This window comes from Talpa occidentalis, unplaced genomic scaffold (genome assembly GCF_014898055.3).
Source record: "Talpa occidentalis isolate TD23 unplaced genomic scaffold, MPIMG_talOcc4v2.1 talOcc4.13, whole genome shotgun sequence".
Lineage (NCBI taxonomy): Eukaryota > Metazoa > Chordata > Mammalia > Eulipotyphla > Talpidae > Talpa > Talpa occidentalis.
This window is the reverse complement of record NW_023601322.1, coordinates 88,771,527-88,788,602: the sequence shown is the minus strand read 5'-3', so window position 1 is coordinate 88,788,602 and position 17,076 is coordinate 88,771,527. Positions and strand designations below refer to the sequence as shown.

General features: G+C 33.6%; 1 protein-coding gene across 1 annotated transcript in view; it reads left to right on the top strand.

Moving 5' to 3' along the window:
• The window catches only part of YTHDC2 (YTH N6-methyladenosine RNA binding protein C2), a 55,266-nt gene extending 38,528 nt beyond the window's left edge, over positions 1-16,738 (top strand). Inside the window, exons 24-29 of the mRNA XM_037509499.2 lie at positions 960-1,069; positions 2,535-2,827; positions 6,727-6,904; positions 12,575-12,778; positions 13,552-13,734; positions 14,943-16,738. Of these exons, the coding sequence (XP_037365396.1) occupies positions 960-1,069; positions 2,535-2,827; positions 6,727-6,904; positions 12,575-12,778; positions 13,552-13,734; positions 14,943-15,023 (1,049 nt within the window). The 3' untranslated portion in view covers positions 15,024-16,738. The remainder of the gene's footprint in view (positions 1-959; positions 1,070-2,534; positions 2,828-6,726; positions 6,905-12,574; positions 12,779-13,551; positions 13,735-14,942) is intronic.
• Positions 16,739-17,076: the final 338 nt, after the last annotated feature.

Genomic DNA, 17,076 nt, shown 5'->3' with positions numbered 1-17,076 from the left:
CCCCGCTCTGGCTCTGGTGAATTCTCTCACGCTTCTGACTGTACCCAATGCTGTGTAAACAAATAAAATGAATAAATAAATGTTTTAAAAAAAAAGAAATATTGTATAGTCACGTGTATACCCATTATTCTTATGTGACTGCTTTTTAATACTATGTATTTTTCTGTGTTTCCATATTTTTCTTTTATCCATTGTGCTGTATGTGTTGTGCTATTTTCATTGTATAAAATACAAAAAAAATAACTTAGTATTTCATATTAATGAAATCATTGGGTTTTATACTTTTTTCAAGATGTATTTAGGGTAGTTTCTCTTTTATTTCTTTATTTTTTAAAGATTTATTTATGCATACAAGAGCTGGGGCACAGGCCAGAGATGCGGGGGGTGAGAAGATTCACCAGAGACAGAGTGGGGAACAGAACAGGCAGACTGACTGAAATACACTGCTGAGGGGAGCAGCAGGCGAGACAGGAGAGGTCTGCTGTGCCATGTGGGTTGCTCCCTGGCAGGCCAGGGATTGAACTCGTGCTACAGAGGCTGCGTATTGCTTCATAGTGTGGTTCTTAACCCCTTGTACCACCAGGGAAGCCCGTTTCTCTTTTATTTAAATTAAAACTTGTGGAATTACATGAGTATTGAGCATAGCTTAATCTTTTATATTCTCATTCCTTTCTTTTGAGTTCTTAATATTCTTTATCCAGTTACTATTGAAGATTGCTTTGATTTTAAGTTTTTGTCTTTTTTATTGCATTTTGTTTTAGAGATTGTAGTGTTTACAGTATCTTTTTACCTCCTAAGTATTGAGATTTAGTTTGTGATCTGTTGGGTTTGGAGAACGCTCAACAAATTGTATTAGGGGGATTTGTGTAAAAGTAGATTTTCTATATTGATTTAATGTTTTGCTACGATGTAAGAAGTTAAAAGTGATAAGTTTTTGTTTTCAATTTGCGTTTGAGCAGCCGATGGTATTCCTAATGACAGTAGTGACAGTGAAATGGAAGATAGAACTACTGCTAATTTGGCAGCTTTGAAACTTGATGAGTGGTTCAATTTCAAACTAGAACCAGAGGTAAGTTGCTTTTTAGTATTATAATACATGTCTTTCATTCTGTTATTTGAATTGATATGTACACCATTATGAAAATTTTGTCTTTAATGTTGAACCTTTACTATTAGAAAATACAGCTTAGTTTTTGGTTTTCATGGGGTCCTCATACATTCTCTTCTGTATTGGGATTTATTCCAGTACCAGATTTAAAAAATCCAGGGGTGGCTTAGTGTTTAAGCATGATATAATTTGTGTGTTTCTGTGTATATGAAAATACTGAATATTGTATACACAAGCCCTCACTTTATCTTGTATAACTGTTTCTAATAGGTAGGAATTCATTCACTTTTCTCTTTTTACATATTTATGAATTGTGAGAGATGAATTTTTGTTTTCAAATAAAGAAATTTTTTTATAAAGCTGTTCCTTAATTCTCTTTACTTTTAAGGTTATTCTATATGGATGTATTTGGGTGGGTGGCAGCCATGTTGTCAGTGGTTGACACTAGCTGCTGGTTTGCTCTTGCGCCATTCCTCTCTTCAGTCCACTGCATCCTCACTTCCATTCCCACTCAGCCTTTCACTTCCTTGAAATTGTCCTTGTCAAGGTCAGCATTGTCCTCCATGCTATTAAAGTCAGCCTGCTGTCCTTGATAAATTTGACTTCTCTTTAGTATTGGGCTCTATCCTATGTATCCTTTTTTGGTAATTCTACCCTTCCGTATTTTTCACCCTCGTCCTTGCCCCAACTTCATTGTCACTAGTACTGTGACATTAATCTTTTGTTGTTCTTCTTTGTCCTGGAGAGGTCTTAGGTTCTTTGACTGGCTCTTATGTATGTGTTGGTGCCTTAAATCTTAGATGTTCTCCACACTCTGTTATTCTGCTTTTTTTACTGTCCTTGCATAACCTCCAGGGACCTCACTTTTAGATATAGTAACCCAGGGGCCTCCCTGGTGGTGGGAGGGGTTGAGTCTCAGCACTGTGAAGCTCTCCGCAGCCAATGCAGCACAAGTTCGATCCCCGGCCAGGGAGGTGACCCACATGGCATAGCAAACCTCTTGTCTCACCCGCTGCTCCTGATTGATGATTGATTATTCCCAAGTTCATTTTATCTCTAGCTTAGACATAGTTTTGGATCTCTGAATCCAGCTGTTCTCTGGACAACATTGTATGGATGTTCAGTAGACACTTAGGTATGAATGGAATCGGTGCATTTTTCTTCATTTACTTTGCTGTTACTTTTCCAGAATTGATCACATTCTACCACCCATTGTTTACTATCTTTCTCATTGTTCTGTTTCTTTTGATTTTGTGTCTCTAGTGTCTCAAATGTGGTAAATAAGAAATTTTATTTCATACAATAATGGAATTATTAGTAAATAATATGAAGTGTAAAATAGTTTCTTTGTAAATAAGTTGTCTTGCAAATGTGATACCCATTTTGCTTTTATCTATTTGAACTGGGCAACATATTTTTTTTATAGGCAGCCAGTTTATTGCTGCAGCTTAGACAAAAGTGGCACAGCTTATTTTTACGCCGAATGAGAGCTCCATCCAAACCTTGGTCTCAAGTTGATGAAGCTACCATAAGAGCAATTATAGCTGTTTTAAGCACTGAAGAACAGTCTGCAGGTTTACAACAACCCTCTGGGATTGGTCAAAGACCAAGGCCTATGTCTTCAGAAGAACTTCCTTTGGCATCATCTTGGAGGTCAAATAATAGTAGGAAAACTTCAGCAGATATCGAATTTTCTGAGGAGTCTGCTACTGCAGAAAGGTAGGTTTATAATATTTTGTTAAAATGGGAAACATTTTCTCCATTAAAATTAGTTGTTTTTTTTTTAAGATTTATTTGTTTATGCATACAAAAACTGGGGTACGGGTCAGGGGTGCAGGGGGTGAGAGGATTCACCAGAGACAGAGTGGGGAGCAGAACAGGCAGACTGACTGAAATACACTGCTGAGGGGAACAGCGGGTGAGACAGGAGAGGTCTGCTACACCATGTGGGTAGCTCCCTAGCCAGCTGGGGGATTGAACTTGTGCTGCAGAGTCTGTGGACAGCTTCACAGTGTTGTGCTTAATCCTTTGTGCCACCAGGGAGGCCCAAAAATGAGTTTCATATCATATCATATTCTTTTGTAATATTTAAAAATTAGTTTTTTATATTCTAAGGTACATGAAGAGGTTATGCTACAATGGGATGAGTTTTTTACTCTTAAGATATAATTATTGAAAGTATTAAGTTAATATGGAGGAATTTAAACTGGTAACTCTGAGTTATTTAATAACGAAATGTTTTATCAGGAAAATTTCAATGGTTACTTTCCAGAATTTACAAATTTAGTGTCTGTTAAAAGGATAGTGGTATTTTTTTGTTATGTATTTTAGTTAATATATGCCAAGGGACATTTTCCTAGATGCCCTATGTCAAAAGAATTGTTGGCTATGTATGTTTAAATGGTTAGCCTCTCTTACCTAGATATTAGTATGAATGCTTGTTGCTCTTGGTATGAGGACTGTAACAATAAACAAAAAAGACACTGTCTTTTCAGAGAATTTACATTATATTGAGGGGAGGCATATAAATTAACTAACAGTCGTGATGAAGTTTTTGTTATAATTAGCCATTTTTTAAATTCTTTCTAGTATTTAGCAATTAGTTATATTTTTGCTTATTATGTGATTATTAATAATGGGAGCTCTTACTTTCTGGTGGTTATAGTGAATCATTGACTTGGAGACGTATTTTTGATTGTGAAACATTTATTAGAATTAAATTTAAGGTTCTCTCTCTCAAGCAATTTTTCTTTACCCATTGGAATTTATAACATAAAAAACATTTTTGCCTGTGTTGCTTGTTATGGTACTATTGGTAGAAAAGTCTCTATAAGACTATAGAGACATAGAATATAATTTCATAGTTAAAAAACTGAAAATAGATACATGAAAAATGTGATGCTTACTACTTTTTTAAGGATCAGATGAAGTTGTTTTTAGTAATTCTTTTGATCAGATTTTTCTTATTTAAACAAAGTAAAGTCTTCAGTTAAAGCAGAATAATGTATTAATGGTTTCCAAAGTCCTTGATTAATGCATTTTGGCAATAATTCAGCCAGTTGCTAAGAAAATGTTCTCATAGTTTGTGTGCCTGAACTTTCTCCCTAATGTAGACTCTGCTGAATGAAAGAATAGTAAAAAGCGTATTTTCTTCTTAGAATGCTCTTTTTTGGAAAAATTTGTTCTAAAAGTTTACTGGTACAATAAACCATCACTGTTAGCACCTTGATCTTGGACTTCTGGCCCTGAATTGTGAGGAAATAAATTTCAGTTGTTGAATACACCCTGGTAAACTAACCCACCAATTATAATTAACCGGATGTCTTTGGGCTTTTAGACTCTTTAAAACTACCAGTCAGGGCCTCCCTGGTGGCGCAAGGGGTTAAGCACAGCACTCTGAAGCTATCCACAGCCACTGCTGCACAAGTTCAATCCCCTGCCAGGGAGATACCCACATGGTGCAGCAGACCTGTCCTGTCTCACCCACTGCTCCCCTCAGCAGTGTATTTCAGTAGATCCACCTGTTCTGTTCCCCTTGTAAGTTTCCTTACAAGTTGCAGCCTTGCCCTCTTCAGTCTGTTACCTGTTGAACAGTGGGGTATAGAATTTTATCCACATTCACACTGTTGGATATATTGATAACTAAGACCTTAGATTCATGTGGCTTGAAGACAAGTAGAGTGAGGACTCTTAGGAAGATTTATTTTTGAAGGGACAAGTTATAATCTTTGTAGGATTACTTCTTTGAGAAAAAGGTTTTGTAGTTAGAGTTTTCACTCCAGGGTGGCAAGATAGAGATTAAATAATAATTTCTTTTAATAAAACATTATTACTTAACTGTAGAAACTATTACAGAAATGGAAATTGCTAATGTCCTACCCTAAACTGAAAATGTTTTATTCTTGTCATTTTTCTAAATAATACTACCTGATGGCAGAGGGCAAACATACCTTTTCTATAACAAAGTGAGATAACGTTGTTACCTTTCTATCATAACTCTTTGTTCCTATTAAGTGAAAAATTGAATGGAATGGTTGGGGAACATTTTATTTCTATTTGAAAGAAATCTTGGAGGAAACTTCAGAATGAAAGTTGAAAGTTGTCATTAATGATTCAGATGTACATTTATTATCTTTTTTGATCGTATCATTAGGTTTTTGCTGGTTTATTTCATTTGTGAAAGAACCCTAGATCTAAGATGTTAAAGAGAAGTAGTAGCTATTTTAACTTGTCTTGAAGGCACAGTTAATTATAATTGTAAGACTCTGGAAGCTTTGTACATTACTAATTTTGCTGTAAATATGTTATTAACATTACTGCTTTTGTTTCCAATTTGTATAACTACTGTTAAACATAGCAGTGTAAATGATATACCATAATGAGTTCCATATAGTTATCAAAATTTTCACCTACTTGTTTCCTCTACCCACTTTTTCATTTTTGCATCCTTTTTTTTTTGTTTCTGAATTTCAAACTAAGTCCCATATATCATGTCATTTTATCCTTATATATTTAAATATGCATGTCTTAAAAATAGGTTTTTTTTTTCCTATATCATCAAAATCATTCAGAGTCCCAGGAAAATGATCAATTCTCTAATTCTCAAACTAAAGATTTATTTGAATAAGCACCTGGCGAGGATTCATGCGTTGTATTAGGTTGTCATGTTTGTTGAGTCTCTTGTGATCTAGAGCAGTTCCTCTGATGACTTTCTGGAGAATCCTAGGTCAGTGGTACTGTGAGGTGTCCCACAGTGCTGGATTTGTCGCTTTGTTTCCTGATGGCATGATTTATTGCTATACCCTATGTGTTTTATGTAGCTTGGCAGTTAGCTTTCAGGGCTTGATTAGATCCAGTTTTTTGACAAAAATATTTTATAGGTGGTCTTTATATTGTACTATTTCAAAAAGTACTTAGTGTTTTATTATTGTTTTTTTAAATTTGAGTTTGCTCCACAAAGACTTCTTTAAAAAATATAAAGGTATCTGACTGTTATCTTCATTACATTTAGTCATAGAATTTTAAAATAGAAGAACCTTGTTACCTATATAATCCCTTTAGTAGATAAAGAAATTATAGCTCAGATAAGAGAGTTGCCCAGTATCACATATGTAATTAGCGATAATTTTAATACTGTCGGGAAACCTACTCTTGAGTACTAGTCCACTTGTAGTTTACCATACTGTAATTTTTAGTATACTTGGTTGTCAGATATATGAAAGTGAAAGAAAAGTGGAGTAGGTGATATTCTTGTAAGGGTCATTAGAATAGATGTATTTAAGTAAGTTTTATGACATAAAAAGACATTAAATATCAATATGAAATATAATTGTTAAAGAGCTCTCCTATATACCATCATAAAAGAGGTTAATACTTTTGTAAGGGAAGTAACTCCTTGGTATTTGTTAATGTTAAGTTAAAGATTTCTGTAGATTATTTTAAATATTTTTAACTGTTGTTTTTCTAATCCTAATATTGTTTCTGAATGCCTAAATATAATAGAATCCCTATTTAAAAACTATTTCATAAATCATAATATCATTGGAATGTGTTTGAAATACCATTTTGTGTTACAAACTTTTGTATAACTGACCTTTGCTTCCTTTTTCTCACCCAAGAGTATTGATGAAATCCCCATCTCCAGCACTACATCCACCTCAGAAGTTCAAAGATAGAGGAATACTGCATCCTAAACGAAGCACTGATGATCGGTCAGATCAATCTTCTGTGAAATCTACAGACAGTAGTAGTTACCCAAGTCCTTGTGCTAGTCCTTCTCCTCCTTCCTCAGGAAAGGTAGAGTACCTCAGAGTCAGTGTTGCAAGGAACAGTGTAGTACCCCTTCTGTTACATGTTGAAACAAAATTGTAGAACAGTCATATTTTTCTGTTACTAGTTCTGACCTCTGTCCTGGAAATACACTGAAGCAGGAAAACTTCAAATACTTTGAGTAAAATTTTTCCCCCAGTTTTTCCTACTTGCCAAATATTTCTAGTTTCTAACCGTGCTGGGGTATTTTAAAACTGATAGCATATAGCTGGGCAATTCATTATTTGCTCTCTATATTTTAAAATCTTTTTTTGTTAAAACATATAACAAGATTTGAAATTATTTTGGTTTATGATTTCAATTTTTTTTCAATCATTAATTCATTTCTCCAAATCAGTGGTAATATTAAAAACTCAAGACAAGAAAGGGTTAGGAAGATAGGAAGTGTTAAGGAATTAAGAAGTATGTCTCTTCTTAAAAATGTGTATTATGAATAATTTCAGAATTTCAGAATATGTTTATTTTTACTTTCCTGCATTCTTGGTACCTAACTAAGTATATGGCTAGTATTTCGTAATGTGTTGTGTTTTGATGAAAGTGCCTGCCGAAACACGTTCAGTAAGAGGACAGGGAATGTTTTTGTGGTGTTAGTTTTTTTGGTTTTGTTATATTTTGTTTTATGTTAAATACCTTTAGTAAGGTATAATTTACACTTAGTAAAATTGTATAATTTGATGAAATTTGACAGTTGTGTACAATTGGGTAACTGTACCATATTCATGTACAGAACATTACATTTTCCATCACCTCTGGGTCCTGGTAATCATTGAACTGCTCTCTGTCCCCAGAGTTTTGCATTTTCTATCATTTCCTTTAAAGGGAATCACATGTATAGCTTTTTTGACGGGCATATTTCATTTTTGAAATGCATCTATGTTATTGAATGTATTACTCATTTATTCTTTAATGCTGAGCGGTGTTCTGGTATAGTCCCTATTTTGGCTATTATGAAGAAAGTTGCTATAACATTCAAGAACAAGTCTTTGATGTATAAATGTTTTCTATTCTTGGTTAAATACCAAGTAATTGATTGTTGGATTGTGTAGTAAGTATATGTAGAACTTTACAAGAAACTTTTCCACTGTTTTTTAAAGTGACTTTACTATTTTTCATTCTTTGCGGTAATCTTGAGAGTTCCATTTGCTCCATATTCTGACAATACTTAACATTATTAGTCTTTTTAATTTCAACCATTCTAGTGAGTATATAGCGATATCCTGTATAATCTTTTTTTTTTTAATAGATGCATGCTTTATTTATTTATTTGTTTGCTGGTTTGTTTGTTTTGTTTTTATTTATACGAGCACTGGGTACAGTCAGAAGCGCGGGAGGGTGAGAGAATTCACCAGAGCCAGAGCAGGGAGCAGAGCAGGCAGAAGGACCGAAGTACACTGCTGAGGGGAGCAGCGGGCGGCAGGAGAGGTCTGCGTGCCATGTGGGACCCTCCTCCGGTGGCCGGGGAGCAGCCGGGGATCGAACCGGCGCCGCAGAGGCCGCGGGCAGCTTCGCAACCCAGCGCTCAACCGCTGCGCCACCGGGGAGGCCCGATATCCTATATAATCATAATTTGCCTTTCCTCAGTGACTAACAGTGTTGATCATCTTGTCATGTGCTTATTAGCCATCTTCTCTGGCTGTTGGCATCATCTTCTGTGAAGTATTTGTTCAAATTTTTTTTGAACATTTTGTTCTTGTTTATTGGTTGTTTTTATTTTGTTGTAAGTTTATGTCATGAGATCTTTGCCTAACCTAATATTACAGAGATTTCCTCCTAATTTCTTCTAAAATTTTTAAGTTGAAAATCTTACATTTTGATATATATTCTATTTTGAGTTAATTTTTGTTTCGAGTATGGGTGGGTGAAGGATTATTTTTTGTCTATGTAATTCTTCCAGTACCATTTGTTGAAAGATCATCCTTTTTTCATTGAATTACTTTGGCACCTTTGTCAAAATGTAATTAATAAAATGTGTTTTATTTATCGGGCTCTGTTCTGTTTCGTTGATTTGTACATTTGTCTTTTTTGTCAATGCTAAAATAACTTGATATTGTAGTAGCTTTATAACAAGTCTTGAAATCAGTTAATGTTTGTTCTCTAACTTTGTTCTTTTTCAAAATTGTTTTGACTATCCTAGGTCTTGTGTGCTTTCATATAACTTTAGAATCAGCTTGCCAATTTCTACGGAATTCTTTTTGAGTGGAATTGCACTGTAGATTAATCTGAGGAAAATTGACAACAATTTTTAATCTTCCAAACCATAAGCATAGTAGTATATACTTGCAGTTATTTAGCTATTTTTTCATATCTCAGAAGAGTGTTTTATAAATTTCAGAGTTCAGGTATTTCACGTTTTTTGTAAGTTTATTCCTGAATATTTTGTATTTTTAAGATTTCAGTTTTTACTTACTCATCTTAGCACATAGAAAAACATTTGAATTTTGCATATTTGTCCTATATTGCTTGACCATACTTTACATTAATTCTAGTAGCTTTTTGTGTAGATTTCTCAGATTTTCTATATTTAGGATAATCATGCAGCCTGTTAATTAATGAAGTCATTTTATTTTTCTTTGCAGTCTGTGCACGGTCTTTTGTTTTTTTTCTTGCCTTATCTGCAGTTAAATGTTAACCTCCAGTTTAGTGAAGGTACTGAGAGAAGACACCTTTGCCTTGACCTTAGAAGGAAAGAAAGCTTTAAGGGTTTCACCATTTAGCATGATGTAACCGTGGGACATTCTCTTTTGGATCAAGTTTGCTGTTTATTATGAATAAGCATTGAACTGTATTTAGTGTTTTTCTTAAGATGTATTGACATGATCATATTAAGATATTCTTAACATCTAATGAAATGTTAATATGGTAGATTTCATTGCTTGATTTTCTAATATGTATACCTTACTTAATTATGATGTATTATTCCTTTTCAATATTGCTGGATTTGGTTTTGTTCAGTTAAACTGTTTATTAAATGAAGGCTCTTTGTTCACATGGGATAATATTCTATAGTTCTCTTCCCTTGTATTTTCTTAGTATGTTTTTGGCATTAGGGTAATGTTGACCTCATAAAATTAATTGATAAGTATCTAACACTTCAGTTTTTTGCAAAAGATGTGTAGATTTGGTGTCATTTTTTTCTTTAAATGTCTGCTATCCATTACGTATTGCATTATACTAGTGTACTTTGAGTCAGTATCGTTCTAATTCAGCTATAGTTTGAAAACCTTGGAACAGTGGTTAAGTCTGAAAAAATGTCTTACATTCACTCAATATCATTTCCTGTGTTTTTTTCATATGTATGAATTTCTACATTGTATCATATACTCTTCCCTTCTAGTATAGATCTTCTGGAAATGAATTCTTTTAAGATTTTTGTCTGAAAAGTTCTTTTTGCTTTTATTTTTGGAAGTTATTTTAATGTGTATGTAGTAGAAGTTGACAGTGGTTTTCTTTTATGCTTGTTAAGATCTCACTACATTATCTTCTGGTTTACATAGTTTCTGATGAGAAATTTACTATCATTCTTATCTTTGTTTCTATCACTCATTTTCAGAAATTTGATTTTAAATTCTTTTTACATGTTTTTCTCTTTATATATTTTTCCTTCCAAATTTTTCTCCAATCTGTTTGTTTATAGTTTTTCATTAATTGTGGGAAATGTAGGACCATTATTTCTTTAATATTGCCCATCTCCCTCTTCATTTCTGGGGGTCTGGATACACAAATGTCAGACAACCTGATACCATTCTACAGGTCACTGCTGCTCTCTTCCTTTGTCTCATTTTTTGTTTCTGTGTTTCACTTCACATAGTTTCAGTTGCTATGTCTTTATTTTTTACATTGACATTTTTAGTTGTAATATCTAATCTGCTGTTCATTCTTTCTATTGTGTTTTCATTTCAAATATGTACCTTTTTTTAGAGCTTCCTTTTGAGTCTTTTAAAAAGAATCTTTAAAAAAAAAAAAGCAAAGGTTGTGCTTTTAAAAAAATAAGGGGCCACCCTGGTGGCGCAAGGGGTTAAGCACCACACTATGCAGCTATCCACAGCCTCTGCAGCAGGAGTGCGCAATCCCTGGTTGGCCAGGGAGCTACCCACATGGTGCAGCAAACCTCTCCTGACTGTCCCGCTGCTCCCCTCAGCAGTGTATTTCAGTCAGTCTGCCTGTTCTGCTCCCCACTCGGTCTAGTGAATCCTCTCACTCCCCGCATCTCTGGCCTGTACCCCTGCTCTTGTATGCATAAATAAGTAAATCTTTAATAAATAAATAAGTAAATAAATAAATAAATACAAGTATGTTCCATTTCTCCTCTTATCATGTTCATGTTTCTTCTACCGTCTTGAACATAGTAAGCATATTTATTATAATTCCTTTAATATTCTTGTCTCCCAGTTTTATCATTTGTCAGGTTCTAGTCTTTTTCTATTGGATTAATTTTTCCCCCTGCTTGTGGGTGATGTTTGTTCATATTCTGTGTAGTTTGGTTTGAATGCTAGATTTTTGTTTTATATCTTTAAGTAGTGTTAGACATATTTTTGGTACACAATTAAGGTAGTTTCAGTCAGTTTACTGTTTTCAGGATTTGCCTTTCAAGAATTGTTAGGGCAGGTCCACAACAATTTTTATTCTCATACTAATTTAGTTCCAATGCTGATATTTCAGTGAGCTAATGCCTATGTTTTGACTAGGGATAAAGTAAAAATTCTCAGCTATGTGTGAGCTCTGGGAACTGTTTGGCCTATTGCTGTCTTTTGGGTCTTCCCTGACTTCAGGTTACTTTTTCCTTAACTCATGTGTAGGTCAGTTCTTAGCCAAATACCTATGGAAACCCCTCTGTAGTTCCCAAGACCTTCTTTCTGTGCAAATCTCTTCTGTCAAGTACCCTGCCAAGCAAATTTGGTCTCTAAATTCTATGCTTTAGCTATGCAGTTTAGTGAGGACACTCAAGTCTTTTTTTTTTTTTTTTTTTAATTAATTAATTAATTAATTTATTTATTTATTTATTTATTTATACAAGCACTGGATATAGTCAGAAGCGCGGGAGGGTGAGAGAATTCACCAGAGCCAGAGCGGGGAGCAGAGCAGGCAGAAGGACAGAAGTACACTGCTGAGGGGAGCAATGGGCGGCAGGAGAGGTCTGCGCACCATGTGGGACCCTCCTCTGGTGGCTGGGGATCAAACCGGTGCTGCAGAGGCTGCAGGCAGCTTCGCAACCCAGCACTCAACCACTGCGCCACCGGGGAGGCCCAACACTCAAGTCTTTTTGCGTTCCCTTCCTTGCACTGTTGCCTGGAAACTGTGCCCAGGCAGTAAGCTAGAATAATTTTTTTGTTTGTTTTCAAATTTTGAAAGTTTATTAAACTATTTTCTGAAAGTACATTTGGAGTATAAATCAGAGTTAGTAATCTAGAATCCTTTCTTAAGTGGGGATTGAATGCTATGAAAATGAGTACTTGGATTTGACTTTGACCTCATTTTGATTGAACCTTGTATAGGTTTTCAGGCATGATAGAGAATTATTTGCATTTGTTGAATATTTATAAAATATTTTGGCTTATGTTTATGAAGATGTTATTTAATGGGGCCTATTGATTGTGGAAGGTCAGATTGCCTTTCAAGAATTTATGCATTCTTTTATAGGGCTCAAAATCTCCTTCACCAAGACCAAACATGCCTATTCGATACTTCATAATGAAGAGTAGCAATTTGAGAAACCTTGAAATTTCTCAGCAGAAGGGTATCTGGTCTACAACCCCTAGTAATGAGCGGAAACTAAATCGAGCCTTTTGGGAAAGCAGCATGGTTTACTTGGTATTTTCTGTTCAAGGATCTGGACATTTCCAGGTGAGCCATCCTGAAATAGTAAAATGAGATTGTTCTGTTGGCAGCTTAGATCATATAGAGTAAAAAAAAAAAAAAAGAAAATCAAACCTGGCTTTTTGTTGCATGGAATGGGAAAAATATGTTTTGCTTGACTGAGAATGAGGAATAATTTGCACCTCCTCAAGGAACAATGAATAGGGTTGTCTTTGGTTCTGCCTTATCTTACCAGATCCTCTCCAAATAAAAGTTTCTCCTTCTGAAGGCAACTTTAGATTTACTCTCTCTCAGGTGGATTACAAAAGTAATGAGAAGATTGATTTTTTGGTAAAATGTTTATTTAAATAGAGAAGTTAGTGCTGACATCACGAAACAGTGCTTTTCTTATATTTCTTAACCCATCTTGACTTGATATATTATCTGAATTTACAAAATCATGAATTTATTATTTGGTACAATTTTAATTTTTAGAAGTAAAAACATAGAGGTTAGGTGTGTCCGTTTTTCATGCAATAAATGTGAATTTGAAATTGTTCATACAGTATTTGGGAAATGTCTTCATATTTGAAATTATGTTGGAAGGCTAGTATTGGTTTTCCTCTAAAATTTGTTAAGAATTTTTCATAAAAAATTGAATAAATATCTTATTTTTGGTTTTGTTGTATATTTATTATTTTTATATTTCACTTTTACCTAGAACAAACAAACAAAAAACCTCCCTGCTTTCTCAAATAGATTGAATTCACATATCTGAGTATCATCCTTATGCTTACCGTTTTCCCTCTTTGTACCCACAGGGATTTTCTAGGATGTCTTCTGAGATAGGAAGGGAGAAGAGCCAGGATTGGGGTTCAGCTGGATTAGGAGGAGTATTTAAGGTGGAGTGGATACGAAAAGAAAGTCTTCCCTTTCAATTTGCACACCATCTACTCAATCCCTGGAATGACAACAAGAAAGTCCAGATTAGCAGAGATGGGCAGGTATACAATAACATATTATAGTTCTTTTCTTTTTTCTCAGTGTTGCTGTTATCAGTGATTTGTTTGAGGGACAAATATAAAAATAAAAAGTATTTATTGCATATGCACATGGGAAATAGTGGTTAAGTTTTGTAAAAGTCCTAGTTGAAACCTGCCTGCCAAATGGGTATGCTAGAGCTCACTGTACCTTTTAATATCTTGTAAATGTATATTTGTATGTGTGTAAAATCTTTCATAAGCTGTGTTGTCTCGTAACTAAAGATGGTTTCTGAAGTAATCTGATTAAAGTCTACAGATAATAACAGTATCTAATTTCTTTATGACTTTAATTACGTAGCATAAATAGTACCATTTTTTGTGACTTGTCTTATTTCTATTATGTTTTACTTTGCCCTTGTGATGCTGTTCATGTGCATTTTAAACTCGCTAAGGTGATGGAATTAACACATAGATTGAGTACTGTGCTAGCTGCTTATCTGAAATAATTCTTATGCATAAAATGAGTTACTAGTCCAATATTTGTAGGAAAGTAAAAAGAAATTAGACTTGCCTGAAGTAACATGACTAATAATTTATTTAAACCAGTTTGACTCACTTTACATTACCATATGAAAAGTGTCAGGGTTCTGTTTTCATGCACATCAGAGATACAATGTCATAAGGAAACTAAATGGCATTCTTTTTAATTATATAAGAATAATTTAAGTTTTATTCTCTGATTATTTTTAAATAAATCTAGTCTTTAAGATAAGAACATATGGTCAGTCACCTAAGATAGTTTCTTGAAAAAAATACCATAAATTGAATATGTTAGATTTTCCAATAAACCGTTAAAATTTGAGAGTGCTTTTCTTAAATATCAAATCATTATGTTGTACAAATGCTAATGTTGTCATATCTAAATTTAAATAAAAACAAAGGCAAAGTTCATTCTTTCCAGATAGAAATTCCAGAAGTCCTTGGAAATTTCTCACCATTTTATCACAAATAATTGCAGAATTTACAGCCTAACTACATTCTTGATTTCTGGAAGTCAGTTCCATAAACCTTAACACAAGAATTAGAACGATGCATACCATATTATTTTAGTATACTGTGATAAAGAAATGAAATTTAAGATGATTTTTACGTATTTTTGTTGGTTTAGGTTTTGGTGATAAAAATTCAATCCAGTTATTTGTGTTGATTGTGATTTTTGATTTATCTAGGAGCTAGAACCTCAGGTTGGTGAACAGTTGCTCCAGTTATGGGAACGTCTTCCATTGGGAGAAAAAAGCACAACTGATTGATTCCCCGGTACCTCACTTGAATGACTAACACCTGCATTTGTGATTCTTAGGTTGTTTTTCAGATTATCTTTTCTTCCTTTTTTCATTTTAATCTTTCTAGAACCCTTCTTATGGAAGAACATCATACCTATTTATAACTTCTGAGTGCACTGACTTCCACAGACTGAGAAGGGGTTGTGTTTATAGATTTGCTATTCTGTTTTAGACTGTTGTTTTAGAACCATTATCTTCATATGAAGAGAAAACAATAATTTAAATTTTTATAGTAATCATAGGGAATGATTGTGTAATATTTGTTACTGTATGTTTATAATTGAATAAAATAATTTCATTTTTTGACAAAGCAGCAGTTATTTTAAACATGCTTAATTTGAAGTTAAGCAGTTCATTTGTGTGAAACACTAAATACTCTTATTGGTGATTTTATTTACATGCAAAGTAAATTGTTCACACTTCAGAAAGACCTGAATATGTCCGTACATCTGAGCATGATTAAGATTTATCATCAACAAACAGGCAAGCAAAACAAGCAGATAAATTCCAGAAATGTCCCTTTTAAACATAGTGTGTGCTGATTAAGACAGTTCATTATGTGATTATGAAATGCAGAAAAATCTGAAGAAAGGCAGAGTTCCTCCCTGTCTTTGATCAATCGGGTAAGTGCTTAGTTTTATTCCTAGTTCTTCCAGTTTTAACTTGATGGTTATCATATCCTTTTATTCCCCTTATTACAGTCTTCACATGGCTCTTACATGAGCACAATAATTATGACCTGTTTTGGCTAGGGAAACTTGATTAAACAATTTAAATATTTAAACAAGTTATGCAAGTTTAAAAAACAACTCAACAGAAGTAGTAGCTTAGTAGTTATGTCTTCAAAACTGAAGCCCACAAGCACCACATTTTTAATGTTTTCGATTTTTCGAGCACTTTTTATTCATGTTTTCAGATAAGATTTTTCTTTTTGTGTATTTATGATTTAATAAATGAGGGATAACTTTTTGTAATCCTGTGTTAGTGCCAACTCTAATAATTCTTTGCCATCTCAGAATTATTTGATCTCTTTTTTTCACCGTTGTATAAATTAGAGACTTGTAGAAAACTAGAGGTTCAGGGGAAAATCAAAGAAATACCTTGGTTACTGAGCTCTAAATAGAACAGATTTAATAGCACTTATGATACCTTTTGGTCACTGAATCTATTTGAAAGACAAAAAGAAAGTCTAAGTTGTCTGTTTTCATACAGTGGACAATGTATTGAAGATAAGAATGAAAAATCTTGGGTCATTATAAAATCTTGAGAACGCTTCTACTTTTTCTGGGGAAGTATTACAGGTACATTAGTTCAGAATATTAGTTACAATTTTTGCCTTTATTTGTAGTTATTGGGTTTTTTATTTTGTTTTATACTTTGAAATATACCTGTAATTTACACCAATGTGAATTATGTTCCACTATATGTGTATCAGAGTTACTTTCCTATTAATACAACTTGTTTTTCTGATAATGTATACATTTCATTTAGATAAATATTTAACAGTTACAGTGTACTAAATTTGGAAGTAAGGACTTAAAAAAAAATCTTGTTTTAGTTTCCATTTGTTTTCTAATAGCCAACGCTGTATATAAATGATGAATTTGGTGATATTTAAAATGAACACACTTTGAATGTAATTAAAATGCTGTTTCTGGAAAAGTTGAACTTTAAATATACTTATTAAATGAAATTCTATTACATTATTTACATCTTGTTATTTCTGATAGTATATAGTAAGACTAAAGAAACAATGATCAGAAAATATCCATGGAGATAATAATCAGTTTTCAAACACCTTGAAATATATAATAAATTAGCATAGAAGGTGACACACATTATACAATATATATCTTCCCCCTTGAAAGAGTTGGCCTTATTGTGATAGAGAGATGGAAAAAAAACCTCAAGACATGAGTCTTACATAAAATCTTTTGAGTATTAATAAAATATGCACTCATCTGCCTTCTGTTCTCAGGACATTATGCTATGGTAACATGCCATTGTATCCATGAAGCAA